Genomic DNA, 17761 nt, shown 5'->3' with positions numbered 1-17761 from the left:
AATGGCACGGAGCTGTTCTTTGAGTATACAAACAGTATCTGCAAGCTGTCAAGCATGGCATCCCCTCTTGAAGAAGGGGATCTTCCTTCTATCCACACTTGATGGCAATGTACAAGATCTTGCCTTTAGGGTGGACAGTTCTCCCATTAGGATAGAGGTACCACCTTTGATATTCATGGCCCTAGTGGAGCCCCCAGAAGACCTACATCTTATGAACCAGAAGTGACTTCTACAATATGAACCAGCCTGCAGATACTTGGGAGCTTTTCCATGAAATGTTGTCTTTGTTTTATTTTGTTTTGTTTTGTTGTTGTTTTTTGTTTGTTTTTGGCTAAGGCAGCACACTTACCCACACTTAGAATAAGGATCTGGAGGGAAGGCGATTCCACCTGAGACTGGAACTCAAAAATGGAGTGAGTATCCTAGTGAATGTTCAGTGTTAAAGAAAAAAACACTAAAGCCCTCTTTGAACAAGAAGATACAAGTGTGGTATCCTTGTCCAAGGTTACGCCATTGACCCTGCAGCATCTGAACATTAAAGTCACAGAAAGAATGCAGATTCTGATTCTGTGGAGGTCCTGAGATGGACACCAGGTGAGATGGAGCCCAGGGCAGGGAACATGAGATGAGAAGGTAGTGGAGACTCTAACATCTCTGTGGATAGATCAGCTAATAACCCAGTCTCCCAGGTCCTCCATAATCTCATTTTAGAGTCCTTTACTGCCCATCCAGTGCAGTTACTCCTGCCCTGTAGAGCTTAGCACATTGAATACTTCTGCCATCAGGGATACTATAGTCTGACATTCTGTCGTTTTACCTCCTCGTCCTATCCATCCAGCTTATATGTCCCCTGTTATCAACTCCACATCATTCATTTTTCCACTTCTTGTCTATCCACAAAGGCCTTGTCTTCCTGAATATCTATCAGGTAACTAACATTTAAAACCCCCTAGCAAAGGGGCACCTGGGTGGCTCAGTCGTTGAAGCAGCTGACTCTTGATGTCAGCTTAGGTCATGATCTTGCACTGACTGCAGAGCCTGCTTGGGATTCTGCCTCTCCTTTTTTCTGCCTCTCCTCAACTTGTGTTTTCTGTCTCTCTCAAAATTAATAAACATTAATAAATTTTAAATAAGAAGCTCAAGTACAAATGGATGCCATCCAATCCCCTTCAACCCTTCCTGTCTGGCAAAATCTCATCTCTCTGTCTTTTCTAGAAATGCCTTTTTCTAAGTCACTGATCATTACTGGAAATCTCACAATTGGGGCTATTGGTGCCATAAGAAATTCAGCCCCACCACTACCTGGAAATCATTCATTCATCCTACAAATACTTATCCCAGGCTTACATGTGAACAAAACAATAGAGTTAGGTCACTATTTCCTTAGTCTGTTCTCTTCCCAATGCTCTCAGATCTATTTTAAATTTCCTTCACTTTCCTCAACTTAGGCCATCTTCACTTAGCCTGGCAGATGTGCTGGACCACAGTTGACAGAGGAGCTAGAAAGAAGTGAGATGGGAGCTTTTCATCAGAACACAACACAACAAAACAAAACCTTCCAATGACATTTCCCCATTCCTCTTTCCTTCCCAGTGTCAAACAAATTACTCTTTATTGAGAGATAGCCAAATTCTAGTCTTGATAGGACTGAGCTTCCTTTGCCAGGTCTCCTCTTGCCCACCTCATTGTTCTTATGAGGCACCCAACCTCTTTTATTTTTTCAAAGCTTTTTACCACAGAAATGTTTAAACATGCACAAGAGCAGCTAAAACAATATAACTTCCCACACAACCATCATCCAACCTGCAGTATTATCATTTGGCAGATGTGATTATGATTCAAGTACAAAAGTCAATTTAAACATCTTCCCATCTAAGGGTTCCTGCATGGCTCAGTTGGTTAAGCATCCATCTCTTGATTTAGGATTAGGTAATGATCTCACAGTTCATGAGTTCCAGCCTCACCTCGGGCTCTGTGTTGCTAGCATGGAGCCTGTTTGGGATTCTCTCTGCTCTGCTCCTCCTCCTCCTCCTCCCTCTGTCTGTAAAATAAATCAACATGTGCTATGCACCCACGTAAAAGCTCTCACATTTCTTTGATATTTATCACTTGTGGACCATACTGATTCACAACAGATGTAGGCAGCATTGGTGACTGAAAAGCACTGGGCTTTAGAGGCTTTGGCAATCAGTTTTGCTCTGCCTTGCAGTCAACCCTGAGGAGTCCTTTGCATGAATTCCTCAACTCCACACAAGAAGTCATCTTATAGAGCAAATTCAGGGCATGATTTCACTGTCCCTTTATCACACAGTAAGTATAAAATGCAAAGAGTATAGAAGAACACTATACATGTTGACAAAGACTTGACATTGCTCTATGTGTTTTCAAATATTCAGTAGAAAAACTTTTCCTGTCACTTTTAATATGAACTATTGTGTTTCAAGTGAAACACAGTAGATCAAACACTCATCTTTCCCAAAATGCCATTAAAAGTAAAAGATTAGATGAAAAATGCTCAACACCATTAGCCATCAGGGAAATGCAAATCAAAACGGTATTTCACAGCACTTCACACCCAGAAGGATGGCTAGAATGAAAATGATAATATAAGTGTTCAGGGGAATGTGGAGAAATTAGAATTCCCATACAATGCTGGTGGGAATGGGAAATATTACAGCTGTTTTGGAAAACAGTCTGGCAGTTGTTCAAAATGTTAAACAGCAAGTTAACATATAATCTAGCAGATGACTCCTAGGTATCTACTCAAGACTAATGAAAACATAGGTCTACACAAAAACTTGTATACAAATGTTGATAGCTGTAGTACTCATAATGTCAAAAGATGGAAACAACACAAACATCCGTCAACTGAGAAATGGGTAAAGAAAACAGGACATATCCATATGATATATTTTTTGGCAATGCATGACACGATGTGGATGAACCTTGAAAACACGTTAAGTGAAAGAAGCCAGTCACAAATGACCACGTATGATTCATTCATATGAAATGTCCAGAAATGGGAAATCGGGAGACGGAAAATAGTTTCAACTTAGAGCTGGGGCCTGGAGGTGGGGTGGAGGGGGAATGAGGGGGAGAGGGGAATAATAGCAACAGGTTGCAGGTTTTTTCTATGAAGTCATGAAAATATTTAAAAATTGTGATGCATATGTTTGTGCATATGCTGAAAATCATGGAATTATACATGTCCAGTGGGTGAATTATATGGCACTTGAACTATATTTCAATAAAGCTGGGAAAAAAGTTCTTAAGGATAATAAAAAGGGGAGCGGATAAGAAAAAGATGTCAACACATTTTTGGAAGATGGAAATCTGGTGGAGGAGCAGTAACTGACTAGCAGGCAAAAGAGGTGGTAGCAAACCACTTCACACTGCAAAACCCAGAGGACAATAACCTAAAGGCACAAGATATGAAAGACTGTAGGGGTTTCATGTAGTAAACATGTTGAAATTTTGTTCATTTTTTGTTTTATATTGTATGTAATTTCTAAAATCTTTTTTTTTCTTTGAATGTGGTGGGTCTTTGCCAGTATTTTGTTAAAGCCTCGTTGAAATGTTAGCATAGTTCAAATGTGCAGAGCACCCCAGATTTCTGGCCTGAGACAGAGCTCAAGACACGTGTTTTTAGGCTGGCATTGCACACTTCTGGGGTCTGGGTATGATGGCAGCAGCTGCTCCTGGAATCAAAGCCAGAAATCTCAAAGTTTGGGTTAAGTTCATTTTTAAGGCATACATATCCGAAATAAATTGTGGAAAAGCTGCATAGATGGTAGAGCCATGTAGTCTTTATCCCAATTTACCTATTAACATTTTGAGCTATTTACAATCGCTGTCTCCTATCTTACTTCCCTTTCTCTCTACACACGAATGCCCATATACATATATGAAAAACATACATATGTTCTTGAACATTTGAGAATATACTTCATGCATCATGTACTTTCGTCCTGAATATTTTGTTGTGTATTTCTTAAGAAAAGTTTCTCTTACAGCAGTTATCTCCTTCAATACATTTAACATTGACATAAAGCTTGTAAATAATCTCCCATTCATCTTCCATTTTCGTCAATTTATTTTTTTTAAAGTTTATTTTGAAGAGAGAGTTCGTGTGCATGTGGCAGGGGAGGGGCAGAGGACTGGAAGCAGGACCTGAGCCATCAGTGCAGAGCCTCAGTGGGTACTGGATCCCATAAACTGTGAGATTATGACCTGAGTCGAAATAAGGAGTCAGATGCTTAAGCCACTGAGCCACCCAGGTGCCCCCAATTTTTGTGGATTTAAATCAAGTAATGTCCTTTGTGTAGTTTTTCTTAAATTTCCTTTACAGGATTCAGTCTAGAATCACATACTGCACATAGTTGCTGTGTGTCATTAGTTTTCTTTAATCTGGATCAGTTTCTTAGCCTTTTTATAATAAGGCCATTTTTGAAAAATATATTCAATGTGCCATATTTATAACCCTTTCTCACTTGGAAACTTGTTTTTGGTGGAAATGATCTCACCTGGACATTGAAGGAGATTTTTTTATAGTTGTGAGTGAGTCCCAGGGGCCTTAGGGACTGTCAGGCACACTTTCTATTAAAAGGCAATACTAGAGATGCAAGGATACGTGGAGGGATTTTTTCTTAAGAGAGAAACCTCCTGCAGTTAAGAGAGGCTATATGGGGCGGGCTGGGCTTGAAGTTCACCTTCCTTCTGGGTAGAGACAATGGTGAAGTTGTGGATACAGGAGAAGAGAGGTAAAGGAAGGAGTTATCATTACTGATAAACCCTCCTCATCAGAGGGAAAGGATTGGATGTCTGCAGCCAAGACTGATTCATCAGAGATGGAATTCAGGCAAGTCAGGTAAGGAGATGATACAGGGCTTAATTTCAACAGTTTGTAATATAAATAACGAAGCTTGCTGTTAAGGGTTACAACTAGTAAATGACTAGCTAGCACGAGGAGATGAATACATGTACACCATCAACAAGAATGACATTATTGTTTGAAAAGAGATAGAGATGTCAATAGGTATTTTGGTGAAAAGTTAGAAATTATGCAGGGAAAAAATAAAACTTCTAATGGAAAAAGTAACTATAGGTATGATTCAAAATACTCCAAATGGTATTGTTAAATCTAATTACAATTGTGTTCATTAGACATTAGGCTAAAGAGAAGCCCACTTCCTAAATCAAGATGAGTTTGGTCCTATGGGCTATGTGATTCAGCACAATTGCTCTGTAATATAAAGGAATAATTAAAAATGTGGGGAGGGGTGCCTGAGTGGCTCAGTTGGTTTAGTGTCTCTTTTTTTGAAAAAATTTTTTAACGTTTTTTTATTTATTTCTGAGAGAGAGAGAGACAGTGTGAGAAGGGGAGGGTCAGAGAGAGCGGGAGACACAGAATCCGAAACAGGCTCCAGGCTCTCAGCTAGCTGTCAGCACAGAGCCCGACATGAGGCTTGAATCCACGAGCCATGAGATCATGACCTGAGCCGAAGTCGGCGACCCAACCGACTGAACCACCCAGGCTCCCCTTGGCATCTGGCTCTTGATTTCAGCTCAGGTCCTGATCTTGTGGCTCGTGAGATGGAGCCTCCATCTTGCTAAAGGCTGCTTGGGATTCTCTCCATCTCCTTCTCTGCCCCTCCACCATTCATGCTCACATGCCCTCTATCACTCAAAATAAATACATGAATTTAAAAAAATAAAAAATAAAAATGTTGAAGGGAGAGGTGGCATTAGGCAGAGAGAAGAGGGAGCCTCAGGGTGAGACATGTATAGGTAGAAGAGAACCTGTAAAGCATGAATAGCCTAAGAGGGATTTGGGAAAATAAAAGAATTACTAAAGGTTTTTAAGTTGTTTGCCACAGGCCCATGGGGTGCCATGCCCTTGTCTCCTTCTTTGTCATGCTTTCTGTTCTTTAGTACAGGCTACTCTGTTCTCTTATGCTCTTTGGTGAACGTGAATTCTTTTGAGGAAATATGGGGGTAGGGCTGCCTCTCAGTATATTTCTGGTTTCCTAAAGGTAAAAATTCATTATTGGGGAAAACTGCAGCTGAAGACAGTAGATCTTGGGGATGTAGATCTCTATGTATAGCAAATCTTCAGAGACAATGTAGGGTCCAAAAGGAAATCACCAAGCAGTAAAAAAGGGTCTCAGGTAACATCAGGGAAACAGGTGGAATACAATGATTTCGTTAAAGGTAAATATATGACACGGTGAATAGGTGGAGTTGGAGGCATCTAAGATATCATGGAAGGAAGGACAGAACTGCTGGGTGAATGGTGGGGAGTGGTTGTGTGTGTTTCTCTTTCCTGTGTTGCCCCCTCCCCCACCCTCAAGAACTTTCGGTGTCTGTACTAAAGCTCTGTGATGTGGGCCTGGAACTCTAGTCTAGAACATGTACTCTCAATGCCCAGCTGCCTTAGGCATCAATGCATTTCCAATGACATGAATTATCTTCATCTGAGAAGCCTTACTGTACCATGGCTGAACTTCAATTCAACTTGCTAGGTATTCCCATCCTTGCCCTCCTGGGTGGGGTGGGGGTCCTTCTTCTGGCACTGTGCTATCTAAAAAGGAATCCATGTTTGCCAATATTTTGGAAACACAGAGACATCAATCAGGCAAGTAGAGTCCTTCAGAGATATTATTTTTTTCTTTACAAATAGATGCACTGAAAGCTATCAACTTCCAACTATTGCTTTTGCTGAATCTTACAAATTTTTATTAAGTTGTATTAAAAATTTCTTTAAATTTATTTTTGAGAGAGAGAGTAAGTTCAAGTGGGGGAGGGACAGAGATAGGGAGACACAGAATCTAAAGCAGGCTCCAGGCTCTGAGCTGACATCACAGAGACCAATTCTGGGGTCAAACTCACAAGCTGTGAGTCCCTGACCAGAGCTAAAGTTGCTAAAGTTTAAAGCCCCTGACCAGAGCTAAAGTTAACCAACTGAACCACCCAAGCACCCTGATTAATTGTATTTTAATTTTCTTTTAATTTAAAATATTTTTTCTCTTGAGACTTCTTTCTTGACCCATGTATTAGTACTATGTTATTGAATCTCCAAACATTTTGGGATTTCCAGCTATCTTTTTATAATTGATTTCTAGTTTAATTCTATTATGGTCTGAATACATTCTTAGTGTGATTTCTACTTTACATTTGTTCGGGTGTGTTTTGTGACCCAGAATGTGGTCCATCTTAGTGAATGTACCATGTGAGTGTGAGAGGAATGTGTATTCTGTTTTTGAATGAAGTATTCTATAAATGTCAGATCAAATTGATTGGTGGTGGTGTTCAGGTCAATTATATCTTTACTGATTTTCTGCTTGGTGAATCTGACCATTTCTGATGGAGGGCTATTGAAATCTCCAACCATAACAGTGGATTCATCCATTTTTTCTTGCAATTCTACCAGTTTTTGCCTTACGTATTTTGACACTATGTTGTTACCTGTGTATATGGTAAGGAGTGTTGTGTCTTCTTGGAGAATTGACCTCTTACTGTTATGTAATGCTACTCTTTATCCTTGACAATTTCCCTGTTGTGAAGTTTGCTTTGTCTGGTTAGTGTTGGTTAGTGTTAGAAGATACACTTTTCTCTATCCTCCTGTTTTTAATCTACCTATATCTTTATATTTAAAGGGAGTATTTTGTAAAGAACATAAAATTAGGTCTTGTCTTTTTATTCACTCTGACAGTTTTCTCTGTCTTTTAATTGGTGAATTTAGATCAATTCCATTTAGTGATTTTTAAAATGTAGTATCTACTTTGTAACTGTTTATTCATTATATCTACTCATCATTAAGAAACATTTTATTTTATTTAAGAGAGAGAAAAAGCACAGACAGTAGAAGGGGCAGGGGGGCAAGAGAGAGGAAGAATCTCAAGCAGGCTCTATGCCCAGTGCAGAGCTTGATGCAGGGCTTGATCTTCCGATCTTGAGATCATGTCCTGAGACAAAATGTCAAGAGTCAAATGCTTGACCAACTGAGTCAAAATGTCAAGAGTCAAATGCTTAACCAACTGAGTCATCCAGGCCCGTCTATAAAAAATATTTTCATGGCTGCCCTAGAGTTTGTCATATACATTTACAACTTTCATATAACACTATATCACTTAATAGGTAGTGTGGGAATTTAACATTCCTCCTGTTACTTTTAACACTGATGTCATTCATTTCACTTATCCATATATTGTAATCACCAAAAACATTATTATTGTCATTTGAGAATAAGACAAATAAAAGTTTTATTTTAGCTTCATCCACTCCTTCTTGTCTTTTCCTTTTTGTAGATTTGAGTATTTTCCCTCTCCCTGAAGGATGTCTTTTAACATTATGCAGGGGAGATCTGGTGCTGATGAATTCTCTCAGTTTTTGTCTTTCTATTTCTCTTTCATTTTTGAAGGATAATTTCCCTAGATATAAAATTCCTGATTGGTGGTTCTTTCTTTCAACACTTTTCTTTCAACACTAAAGATTACACTCTAATCTCTTACTTGCAGGGTTTATGCCAACAGGTCATAATTATTACCTTTTTTCCTCTAGAAGTGGGGTTTTTATTTTCTTCTGGATTCTTGAAAGATTTTATTTTTTGTTTTCCTACAGTTTGGAAATGATATGTGCAGGTATAGACTTTTTTTTAGTAATTTCCTGCTTGGTGTTCTCTGAGCTTCTACTATGTTTGGGTATTCTAGGTTTTAGCTTTAAAAAATTCATTTTCTCTTTGATTTTCAGCTTGGAACATTTCTACTGCCATGTATTCAAAGTAACTTGTTCTATCCTTGACCATATGCAATAGAAAGATGAGTCAATCAAAGGCAATCTTCATTTGTCATAGTGCTTTTGGTTTCTAACATTTCCTTTGATTTTTAGAGTTTCCCAAATCTATACTTACATTCCTCATCTGCTCTTATGTGTTGTCTACTTTTACATATACAGCCGGTAAGAACTTGGGGGTGGGGATGTGAAAAAATGTCTGTCTTTTAATGGGCCTGTGTCCTGGGCTTGTGATGTTTGAAGTGTTTTGAAGCATTTTTGTTTTGTGTTGTCTCACTCCGTAGAAGAGACAAGAAGGCTAGAGGAGCTGCTCTGGTTGAGTAATTTACCTACTCCTATGTGGCATTAGGCTTCGGTAGTCTTTCCCCTGCTGAGTAGGCTTGTGTTATGGAGAACTCTAGGATACTTCACAATGTTTTCAAAATGGTTACATTTCTCTTAAACCCTATATTCCTTTACAAGAAACATGAGCATTTTTTCAAAGCTGTTTACTATGAACCAGGTGGGGTTCCTGATAATAAAAGTTATGAATAAGTGGGGGCCCTCATTAAATTTTGACACCAGGAGTTTCTCACTCTCATGCTAGCCCACATGCATCCTCCAGTAATTTGTCAAAGTGTCTACTTAAGTTTTCCTACCAGGAGAGCAATCCCAATCCTCCAGAAGTTTTTGTTCCAGGTAAGATGATCTTAACTATGGTTCTCTGCATTTACACTCTCTGAAGATTTATGGTAGTAGGTTTGCCACTATGGCTCTAAGCAAAGTCATTGATTCTCAGTTTGCTTCTTTCAAAGACTAAAGTGATGACTCTCAGGCTTTTAAAATGTGAGAGTTGGAACCAGAGGTTGCCCTTCAGAGATGACTATTTTCCTGTTCTTCTTTCCACATTACTAAAAGACTTTGGTCAGGTCAGAGAGACACCTAAAGTGGGAAGTTTAAGAGAACAGACATCCACTCCTCTAGGAAAAGAGACCTGGCAGGGCTACAGGTTAAGGAATGGTTAAGGTTTCCACTTGAAGCTCACAGGCTATCTGGATGTGGAGGCGGGTCATGGGTAAAATCCCACACACAGTGACTCGATAGTCCTGGACTGGGTTATTTAGAGAGTCTGGGATCTGTGAAAGAGAACAAAGCTCCCCAGCATTTGATCAAGAGTTACAACCCACATCAGGCATCACTCGACCAAGCCTTGCTTCATATTGGGTTGATCAGGAGGACAGTGCTGAGTCTCTGAAAGCCTCCGAGGGGACACTGGGTTCTGAGCTACATCCCATGATACAGGGTCCTACCTGATGGAACACAGATGTGACTGCTGGTTTCAGTTTGTATGTCCTCATTGAACAAAGGACTTCTGGCTGAGAATATCAAGTGTGGACATCATACACAAAATCATTCCTCGAGTTTTTCAAAGTAGTAAATATTGACAACATTTTATCATCTTTAAAAATTGATAAAAGCAAGTACCCCAAAATTCTGTTAATTAAAATAGAGTCATAGTATTCAAGGATACTAAATTTCCCTGTTTCCTAGAGAGAAGAGAGACAGAGAAATGATTCTTAGTTTCTTATTCTTTTATTTTTGTTTTTGCATCAGGGCAGAGCCAAGAGGAGGTTGGGACACTGAAAGGTAAGGTTCTGCCGATTCCACCTGAGCTCTTCAAGGGTGACCCTTTCTGTCCTTTCTATGAGGTCCCTGGTCCATGATCTCTGAGGATGTCAGTTGCTAGATAGTGTCCCTCTCAGAAAACAGGACATGAGGAGAAAATGTTCATGGAAAGGCAGTCTGAGGCCAAGACGCTTCACAGTTTTCCTTGCTCTGCCCATCCCTGAGCATGAAGCATTGATAGGCCTGGTCAATGGTTATTGTCCTGTAAGTGGCCATGTGATTATCAAGAGTCAGAACTTCTGTCTCTTGACTTTGTGAAAGACCTGTGACATCATGGATATTCATATTCCTCTTAGAAGTACTCATTGACCTATGTTCTTCATGTTTTTTTCAATATCACATGGGATAGTATATACGAAAGTCCTGTGTGAATGATAAAACAATATACTTATGTGAGTCCTGTTATTATTATCATTGACTATGTGATCTTATAACCTCATTCTTGGCGCTCTGCAAATCCAATCTACCAAGTGCATCACTTAAAGGACACTGTACTCAGCATCTCATAGTATCTCTTGCTTCTACCTTCATCACTCTCCTGGTTTTGCAGGTTCGAGAATTTGCAAGAGCGAAATCAAGGAGGCAAGAAAGGTGATTTCTTTTCTGCAAAGGTGACGAAACATTACCTTCTTTCCTGACCGCCCTATTTAGCAGCATCTAGGAATTTCTAGGATCTCAGCAAAGCCTGGGGTTGACATGGGAGAGAAAATCCTCAGGGGCAGACTATGAAAGCCTTGGGGATGGGTGTGGCCCTACTTTTGTCAGGATTGCCAGAGTCACATATGTTTGTTATGGTCATGGCCGCAGCTTTGTACCTCCTGTCTCCTGCAGCCTGCTGTGCCAGCATGATACCTTCCACTTTTGTCAACTATTATGTCCAGACCCCTTCTGTGACATGTGTAAAAGCACAACTTCTGAGGTCCATTGGCTGCTGTTTCTGGAGGCCCTGGAAGATGCTACTCCCTGTGTGATCACTTTGGCTGCCTCAGCTCTGTGACCGATTCATCACTCAGTCTGTCCCCTGACTTCACAGCAGGCCCTCCAGGAGGCCTGAACCAGCCACTCTACCTGAGCCTTCCCCACCACTCCCCTCCCTTTTCTCACCTAAATTTTTCTTACCCTCACCACCAGGTCACTCTCTGCCACCACAGTCTTTTTCTTTTTTGAATTCCAAATTTCCAGTGGACCCTCTACACCTCAACCCCTTTCCTTCGCCCTCTCCTACTACATGACATAAAAAAAGGGGATCCTATTGCCCAACCAGAGGCCCCTTTACCTCTGAATACCCTCTTTTCTCTTGACACCATGTTTTCCAAGATGTCAACCTCTTACCAAGTCTGTCCCAGACAAAGAATCCCACTGATTCATTTGCTTGTCATCATGCGCCACCAACCATGTCTGTTTCACCACCATCAGACTTTAAATGAGACTTTAATCTAAATCAATTTCACTTTAAATGAGACTCAATCTAAATCAATTCCCATTCCTTGAAGCCTGTTCTGGAGAACTCAACTCCAGATAGCCCTGGTGGGTAGTCCAATTATGTCCCAACAATTGGCTGTTCAAGCCTGTCAAACCCTGTTGGCATGCTCAAGTCCAGAACATGGGCCTAACCACATTATCATACTCTAACTTTCAGCAAGAGCAAGATATTTTCCATCTGCTAGGAACCCATTTCTGGGGAGACTCTGCTACCAAGCACAAGGAAGCCAGTCGAGTTTCTTTCCTTGACCTTAACATCCAGGCAGTCTTGGAGAGACAAATGAAAAACAGAATGCCTTTCCAGATTTTAGAGAAGAAAGAAAAAGAAGAGGGACCATTTTCAAAACAAATGTGGTCAGAACACCAATGGATATCTTCAGTGAATTCACTGCAGCCATTTGATGTACAGGGCACCACAGTCCCCAAAACCGGCTGGAATGTGGAAGGCAAACAGGAGCACCTGTGCATTTGCCAGCAGCTTCACTGTCTCATGTGTTTGGGGGAAAACTTGCATCAGAAATATATCCAGCTCTTCTGGGGTCTTCCCTCTTTGCATAGTGAGTCCTTAGTAGCCACACTCCTGGTATCTAGTAGTACTTCTCCACTAGAGTCTCACTTTGTTTTATTCAATGGACTCTGTAATGCTTCTGCAATCAAAATGGAGGATCAAGAAGTTCTACTACATCCTCATTCCCATCACTTTCCTCACCCTAGTATATATTCCCAACCCTTGCCTCAAACCCCGTCCCAATCCCAGCCCCTACCTTTCACTCAGGTGAACCCCCAGGCCCATCATCAATCCTGCCTCCCACTCATACCATCTTATTCTTCATCCCGGACTAGGGACTGTGGAGTGTTTTTACATAGATCCAAGAATGAGTTAGACTCTCCTATCATGACTGAAAATCAGCACCTGGCATGGTTTGTGTTAAAGAAGCACCAGGAAAGTTTGTGGGGTGTAGTCCCTGGGTTCCCAGAATCTCAAGAAGTTGTTTGTCCTCAAGCCCTCAACCTTCCATTGGTTAGCCGGTCATCCCATGCCTGTGTACCAGTCTCCATCCTTCCTGGCCATTTGTATGTTACCCGCGAACCACAGAAGAAACTGGAGTTTCATGGTGCAAGGAAGGTAAGCCCACGCTGGTGTCTGAATGCCTGCAGAAATCTACACTCTCTAGCAATGCTGGAGCTGCAGTGTAAATTAACAGAAATGTCTCAGCCAAAAGGTAGACATCTTTGCTCAAAATTCTCTGAGCTCCAGGGCCATAGTAGCAAGGATCTAGCAAAGACTGAATTGAGTTTCTCAGGAAGTTTCCATGAGAGGGTCCCAACAGAATTTCAGCTAAGGATGAATATGATGAGGAATTTTGGGTATGTCCTAGAGAAGAGCCCAGAAGACAGCCCACAAAGGGTGTCAGAATGCTCCCTAGTGAAGGATCTTAGGGCTGCCTTGTGGGCAAAAAGTAACTGTGTGTGTCATTCAAGGAATCACTCAGGGAATGAATTACTCAAGGTCTTAAGGAAGGACACAGATGAGAGTCAAATAAAAATGATCCTTAGATTACATTTGATAAAGAAATATTGGCAGATTATTAGGGACAGGATTCCTATAGGTGTATGTTGTTCATGGCTGGCTGATGACAGTGCATTGCCTTTGTGCGGGAGTTCCCAGAATATAATGGGAAACACAATTTCAAAAAACACAATGGTGGTTAGGGTTTACTGCCACATTACCTTTCTGGAGCTTTCTTTTCTCAATCCCAATACACGACAAGTGCTAGAGGCCCATATTATAAGATTTCGGATGAGTCAAAGGTGGGGTCTACCGCTCAGGGTTCTTCAGTCTATAAAATTCTGTATGTTGAGAGAAGCCAAAACATGGTCTCTTTCCCAAATTGACTTTCCCTCCTCAGCCATGTATATTTCTGTGGTGGATTCCAAAGCTGAGTGTTCTAGCCCCCTTGAGAGAAGCTCTAAAACTTTTCATGGAAACAGGCTGAGAACAAAGTCAGTCCCCACCCTGGATCATTCTCTCCCTGCTATGTCATCTGTAGGCAATGAAGGACGGAGGGACCTGAAACCATCACTCTCTGACACCAACCATGACCTTGCAGACAGAGGGTATGGAAGTCAGACTTTTCAGCCCCTTTCACATAGCACCATAGCTCAAGTGAGACAGGGTGAGGCTGATCTAGAAAAGAGATGCAGCCCAGAAGAGCCCCAAAGGCAAGCTGAAGCTGGACATAAGCTAAAGGATGAGAATGTGAGTCCTAGGGATGCAACAGAAATGGTTCAGGGCACAGCGATGTTGGAGAAGAATTTAGAACATTTTGCAATGCACAACTTGTCCAGGGATATATTCAAGACTGAGGAGCTGTTTACTCTTCAAGCTCGATCTTGTGAAGTCTTGACAACCAGTGAGTTGGAAAGCTCCAAAATGATAAATGTCAATTTGAGAAAGGTAGAAGCTGCGCTAACCACTGAACATCCCTCAACAGAAATACTGGTTCCCCAAGATTTTAAACTATCAGACCCTAAAAGACAGCTCCTTAGTCAGTTAAAATTGAATTTGGAGAGGGAGAAGCATATTCAGGCACAAGAATGTCCCACTGACATGTCCCTTACTTCAAATAGCTTGACTTCCAAGGCCTCACTGACTCAGTCCCAGAATGTCTGTTGTGGGGACATGGGAGTGTCTCAGGTGCTGCATGTCCACTTGGAGGACAACAAAATTAGTCCGGAGCAGCAGGAGTCCTGGCACTCTAAGCAGGTATTAGGTAGGTGCCAGCCTATGAGTCATCCACAAAGAAAAATTGCAAGGAAAGTGAGACCTCAGGGTATCAAAGCAGGAAAATGTAGAAGTGAGGATTCAGGGGGAGGGACATCCGTAGCCAGAAAGAAGAGTCATCATGTCGAGGACAGAAAATTAGATGGTGCTTCCTCATCTCTGTCACAGAATGAACTGTTTCCTCCTGAGAGTTTCTTCAGAAAAAAGATGAGGCAATTTATTCAGTGGATCAAGTCTATGAAAAACACCACAAAACAGGAAAGTTGCTGGCACCAAGACCCAAGTGACAGTGTAAGTGCTCTTGTGAGTGGTGGGCCTCCTGAAGCTCGTGAGCTCATGACTGCCATTGGGAAGATCCTAGAAGAGAAGGTGACATGTAGGTATGAATCTGAGGTCTCAGAGTTAAGTCAGCAGAAGGAAGAACTGCAGGCTCAGGTAGGGCCCGACAAGAGGCATCCCTCCAGCTATCAGGCTTTCTCTGATACACCACACGAAATACAGGCAAATATTGAGTTCTGTAGCCAAGAAGCTGTCTCTGCTGAACAGAACTGTCTTACAAGTGTCAGGCAGGACAGACACAGGACCAGAATTCCCCAGAAAATTGGGGCCTTCAAGAAGCAGCTATTAAGCTGGAGTCAACCTGCTTCTTCTCCACCCTCCAGGGAGCCCGTGCCTCATCCAAGCCCCACCTGTGTGCATCACATAAGCCAAGTCCGTCCAGCCATCCTCACCGCTGATGAAAGTACTGTGTTCAGAGATTTGACTCTTCTATTCAAGCAGAAAACGCTTCTCCAGCACTTTGGGGGAGAAGAAATTTCCCTAAAGAAATCATTTAGTCCTTGTTGAGAAAGTCTTACAGTTTTCACGATAACATATTCTCTGATCAGAAGAATCTTTCTTCAGCACAACTGAGAGTATTAATCCTCCTCAATAAACGTTTGTTCTAATGGAGAGTGGGGTTCTCTGGGCAATTCACTGGGATTGTAGGGTGGCATGGGGCATGGGAATAGGAACTTGTGCTTAGGGAAAGGAAGAAGTGAGTTCAGCTTTTACTGTTTTCCTCTCCAGGCTTTTTAATCCATACCGGTCCCTTGTAAGAAGACTGACAGTGGCCTACTCAGTTGGATCCTGGGGCCCTGTATGTGGCCCTGCTCAAGGCTCCTATATTTAAAACATTTATTTTTTTTTTCATAAAATCTACAAAAGTCTTATTCTGAAAACATTCTGGCCTTCACAAAATTTGAAAAACTCTTAGAGTCTAGAACTTGGCTCCACCTGTGTTTTCATCTGCTCCCAAACTATCCTGAAGTAGATAGAGCTCTAAGGTGGGATGAGTTACTATGGAATGTAGGCCTCACCTCCTGGAGACTACTTGGAGCTTATTAGAGCACAGAGATACCAATGGCTTAAGAGGACACCATATAGTCTTTGTTCGTGAAGACTACCTCCAGGGATACTGTCAGGGCGGCTGTCCTGCTGTATGGTGCCTGCCTTCCCAGATGTGCTACATTCTACACCAAGGTTACAGTAATTTAGAGGTGCATTAGTTATGAATTGCTGTGTATGGATACCCCAAAATTTAGTGGCTTAAAAATACATATTTATTATCTCACAATTTTTGTGGGTCAGAAATTCAGGCAAGTCCTATCTGAATTTTCTACTTCAGAGTGTCTCAGAAGGCTGCAATTAAGGTGTCAGCTGAGGCTAGGTTCTCATCTGAAGGTGTGACGGAGGAGTATACCAATTTGTATACTCACTTACATAGTTGTTGGCTGGATGCGGTTCCTCAAAGCCTGTTGAACTGAGTTCCTCAATACTTTGGTTGGTCCTTGATGGGAGTTGGCTCTTTCCTTGTCATGTGGGCTTCTCCAACATGGCAGCGTACTTCGTCAAAGCTGGGAGAGAGTTAGCAAACAAGACAGAAGTTACAATCCATTTTAAACTAATGATGGAAATGACATCCTATTACCTTTCCTTTACTCTACTAGTCAGAGGCAAATCAATAAGGTCAACCAATGCTCAAGGGGAAGAGTAGTTACACATAAGTGTACACTTAAGTAGGTGGGCATCAATGGAATCTTAGAAGTCTTCCTAAGGCGAGGGTTTCTTCCTGGACACCCTACTCAGTTCACTGAAGCAAAAGTAGCCAAAGGTGCCAACAGGACCCTGTGCCTCATCCACATCGATGTCGTCAAGTTCAAAGCTGTTCAATGGCTAAGTGGAGTGGCAGCTGGTAAGAAAACATCAGAGAGATTGGAGCATCCAAAGAAGGAAGAACAGGTTGTATAGAGGTAAAGGTGGTGTGGGGTCATCCTGAAAGGTACAGTAAAATAAACCCTAAGAAGCACCTGACTCACCAACCTTAGAGAAGAAGCAAGCTTAGGGGCAATATGACTCATCCTGGCTCTACCACAGTCCCTCCACTTTGCTCTAGCTCCCAGACCTTAGGGCTAAGAAGTAACCTTCAGCTTCTCTCAACCTAGCCAAACTGATAGAGGAACCAAACCCTACAGGTTGCAAGGTTTAATTCCTGTTCTTATTAATATATTTAGTATAGCACATATATATGTTCAATTTTGATTCTCCTACCTTGAACATCAGGGAGAATGAGTCACCCAATTGATGGGAAAGCTAGGACTGGGATCTCAGAATATGTACCTCCCATCTTGGGATATTTTCCATCTACCTTGGCTTGAAGACTTCTAAGCAAAGGAGATTTGGTGGTGTAAAGGTGTTGAGTTAATGGCCTGGGGTCATATGAGAAATCATACAGAATCCATTGCCTCCATTCAGAGAAAACATTGGAAAGGTAATGCGACAAAATTTGCATACTCAGAACATCCAGGATGTGATCTGTCTACATGATATGGTAGCACCATCCATGAATGATCTTATACTTTTGTTCTGCTTCTAGATTATTTTCCTTTCTTCTATAGTCCCGTTTCTATAGGAGAGCAGCACTGTCATAAAAAGCAAGAAAGTGTATTTATTGAAAAATGATTGTACAGATGATCAATTTTTCTAGAAAAAGATGTGGTT

General features: G+C 41.5%; 2 protein-coding genes across 2 annotated transcripts; both read left to right on the top strand.

The window, feature by feature from the left end:
• Positions 1 to 6432: 6432 nt before the first annotated feature.
• On the top strand, positions 6433 to 13934 carry LOC144227588 (spermatogenesis-associated protein 31D3-like). The gene is made up of 7 exons (XM_077759285.1): positions 6433 to 6521; positions 10384 to 10416; positions 11006 to 11066; positions 11263 to 11443; positions 11638 to 11790; positions 12095 to 13160; positions 13930 to 13934. The coding sequence occupies exons 1-7, from the start codon at positions 6494 to 6496 to the stop codon at positions 13932 to 13934; spliced, it is 1527 nt and encodes a 508-aa protein (XP_077615411.1). The 5' UTR covers positions 6433 to 6493.
• A 41-nt stretch (positions 13935 to 13975) lies between these two features.
• Positions 13976 to 15673, top strand: LOC144227587 (spermatogenesis-associated protein 31D1-like). Its single transcript, XM_077759284.1, has one exon. The coding sequence runs from the start codon at positions 13976 to 13978 to the stop codon at positions 15566 to 15568; it is 1593 nt and encodes a 530-aa protein (XP_077615410.1). The 3' UTR covers positions 15569 to 15673.
• The last annotated feature ends 2088 nt before the right edge of the window (positions 15674 to 17761 follow it).

The sequence above is a fragment of the Crocuta crocuta genome, unplaced genomic scaffold (genome assembly GCF_008692635.1).
Source record: "Crocuta crocuta isolate KB4526 unplaced genomic scaffold, BGI_CrCroc_1.0 scaffold41, whole genome shotgun sequence".
NCBI lineage: Eukaryota > Metazoa > Chordata > Mammalia > Carnivora > Hyaenidae > Crocuta > Crocuta crocuta.
Note: the sequence above shows the minus strand (reverse complement) of the source record. Positions and strands in the feature narration are given on the sequence as shown.